A 3420-nucleotide genomic window follows, 5' to 3' on the forward strand; every position below is an offset into this window, starting at 1 on the left:
TTATAGTATGTATATCAGGGCAGACTCTGTGCTCACCACTTATATTGTATTTAGAGTCTTGTCCTGTGTTATATGACGATATATTACATGTATTGTTGGCCTGTGTATAGTACTGTGAAATCAAATTCCCCCTGGGACATTAAACAAACTTAGTTAGTTAGCGTTACATCTTAGGATAGATTTGAGTCATGTTCTGTATACATACATACTACCATAAGGGCATACTTAATGTGGTTACTCCATGTTTACTAGCTGTAACATTAACATTACATCATTCTTTTTCACTTGTTACTCAGTCAACCAGAGTGCAGATATCAAAGACTATCAGCCTGTTATTCACTTTATTTGTATAAGTATTATCCTTTGTTTGATTTCTTACCATGTACCGTAACAGTACCTTGCTATGTTTCATTTTCATTATAACATAACGTTATGTTATGATAGCCAGCTAGCATTAGCAAACCGGAAAAGTAGTGTCAGTGAGTCAGTCACCTTTCTAATAAGATTCACAAACCTGAAACATCATCTATGTCATCACTGCTGGTGATGTCATTGTTGTCAGCTGCTGATACTGCTGCTGCAACAGTTCTTGGCGCTTGTTTTGTTGAAAAAAACTTTCGGATATCCATCCTTACAATTTTGCAAGTCAGGCACTGATTGAGATCACTTCTTCTTCAGGAAAGGGCAGGCTACGCAGTACGCAGGCTAATGTCGCGCAGCTGCTGCCTCTCTGTTGGACTCCGGTACTGCACGTTACTCACGAGATTTTTTTATTTTTTTTAAAGTAAAACATTCGGGGCTTTTCAGAAAACATCCGGGGCTTGAGCCCAAGTAGCCACCCCTTAGCCCCGCCCCTGCTCTGCTAGCTTCTTACTTTTTTTCTCCCTAATTTTCTGGGCACCCCCTTTCACTATCTTATCTACGAACATGACACTGCACTTGGGTTGTCGGCCGAGGGATCAGAGTGGGGGAGGGGGCCGATGGACAGCAGGGCCTAAGCATGTGATTGGGCCAGCCCATGTGTTAGTATAAACGGGGGCCACCGCTTGATTCAGCGCTAGTTGATGCCGCGCTATTTTGGGCCTCGCTAGTTTGGGATCGGCCGCGCTATTTTTTTAATTAATTTTTTTTGGGGGGGGGGTCAGGCGGCCCGACCGGCCCAAAACTAGCGCGGCCCATCTGCCAGCGGGCAGAAAGATTGTATGGCCAGTCCAGCGGTGTGTGTGTGTGTGTTGTCGTCTTACACCTTCTTACACACACTTCACAGTTCACATTCTCTAAAAACGTTTATTCAACTGCTTCTTTTTCGGTCTCTCTAAGTACCAATCAAGCAACATCTAGTACCAGGAATCCATGATGCGCCTCATGGACATGAACCTCATGTTGTTGTTGCCCATGTGTCCATGTGCAAAAAAATGGAAAACAAGATTATTATTTTTTTTTGAGAAGGGTTTTGCTCATGAATGAATGAATGGTCTTTATTGTCATTGATATAGTACAGGTACCAAACAACGACATTTGGGAGGGGGGGCTCCCCTAGTGCTAGGAAAAAAAACTAAAAACAAGAAGGGAAAAGAGCTGGTTTACATAAATAAAGGCTATGTACACTATCCACTATACTATACTATACAAATAAAACACTGTGCTGTACTCTATGCTATGCTATACCTATTTTAACATTTCCTATCTCTGAACCTTATGTACCCGAGGGTTGTCATATTGCACATAGTGTTATTGCACATTCATTTAAAGTGTCGCAGTTTGCAGGTTTGAAATGTTCACAGTTGTGTTTCAGTATTGCACTTGATTTCAATCTAGTAGCTGCCATCAAATGTCTAGATTGTCCAGGGCCTAGAACCTAGGTCTTTGCTGTGTTCAGGGCCTGAATGGCCCTGGGGTAGAAGCTGAGCTTCAGTCTGTTTGTCCTTGCGAACATGGTCCTGAACCGCCTGTCCGAGGGCAGCCGAGCAAAGTATACGTTCCCAGGGTGGGATGGGTCTCTGGAGATCTTGGAGGCCTTCCTGAGGCAGCGTGTGTTGTACAGCTCTTCCAGAGAGGGCAGGGGGGCGCCGGTGATCTTCTGGGCCGATCTCACGACTATCTGTAGCGTGATCTTCTGGGCCGATCTCACGACTCTCTGTAGCGCATTCCTCTCTGCGGCTGTGCAGCTGGAGAACCACACGCAGATGCAGTAGGTGAGGATGCTCTCTACTGCGCAGCGGTAGAAGGTCACAAGGATCTCCTGTCCGATGTGGTTTTTCCTGAGGACTCTCAGGAAGTAGAGCCGCTGTTGTGCCTTCTTGTTGATGGCTGCTGTGTTGGTCTTCCAGGACAGGTCATCCTGTATGTGCACCCCCAGGAATCGGAGGGTTGAGACTTGAGACTCTCTCCACGCTCCCTCCATCGACGAGCAGGGGCTGGACCTGGACCTCATGTGTGCGAAATTACTGCGATACATTCCCCCTTTCACCAGCCGGCGTGACATGTGTGTGTGTGTGTGTGTCTGTTTGTTACCCCTATTATAGAGATGATTACATTTTTAAAACAGTAAATTGCTGTGACCAAACTATTTCTAGTTTGTGTGTGTGTGTGTGTGTGTCTGTGTGTGTGTATGTGTGTGTGTCTGTGTGTTGTTGTATGTGTTATCATCGTACACTTTGTAAAAAAGCAACAACACAGAACTTCAAATATATACATTTTCTAAAAACTTTATTCAACTTCTCTTAGATTACCAATCAAGCAACATCTAGTACCAGGAATCCATAATGCGCCTCATGGACATGAACCTCATGTTGTTGTTGCCGTGGCACATCTCCCTGAAGTTCCTGTACTCGCCGGGCCTCATGTACCACTGCCTGCCCATATAGTTGGCCTGGTCGTACATGAGCCAGTGGCCGTCCATCACGTTGCAGGACATGCAGTTGTTCATGCGGTAGCGGTCCTGGATGTTGTCACAGTCGTCCATCATCTCGTGCATCTGACCTCCGAAGCTCTCCCTCTCGTAGATCCTCATCTTGTAGTTGCCCCTGTGCTGTAATGGGATCAGGAAAACATGGGTTTAATGGGAGGATCAACAGATAGATAGATATTATGGATATGATATGATAGATAGATAGATAGATGGTTAGATAGATAGTCGTGTGGACCTACCATGGGGATGTTGCGACAGGACTGCATGTTCCAGTTGAACATGCTCTGGTAGTCGGAGTACTCTCCCCTCCTGAAGAACCACTGGTTGCCCATGTAGTTGTTGCGCTCATAGGCCATCCAGCAGCCGTTGTGCACCCTGCAGGACTGGCAGCGGCTCATGTAGGAGGACATGTCGGCGCAGTCGCTCATACAGTCGTAGGAGCGGCCTCCGAAGTTCCTGTCCTCGTAGAAGGTGATCTTGCCCATCATGTTCATGTTGGAGGAAGTCAT

The 3420-nt window shown here is 46.0% G+C and overlaps 1 protein-coding gene across 1 annotated transcript; it reads right to left on the bottom strand.

The window, feature by feature from the left end:
- Positions 1-2746: 2746 nt before the first annotated feature.
- On the bottom strand, positions 2747-3420 carry LOC308166940 (gamma-crystallin M2-like; the record flags this gene model as incomplete). Its single annotated transcript, XM_080541266.1, has 2 exons — positions 2747-3031; positions 3151-3420. The coding sequence occupies 2 exons, from the start codon at positions 3418-3420 to the stop codon at positions 2747-2749; spliced, it is 555 nt and encodes a 184-aa protein (XP_080397392.1).

This window comes from Nansenia antarctica (assembly GCF_963989245.1).
Source record: "Nansenia antarctica genome assembly, chromosome: 10".
Lineage (NCBI taxonomy): Eukaryota > Metazoa > Chordata > Actinopteri > Argentiniformes > Microstomatidae > Nansenia > Nansenia antarctica.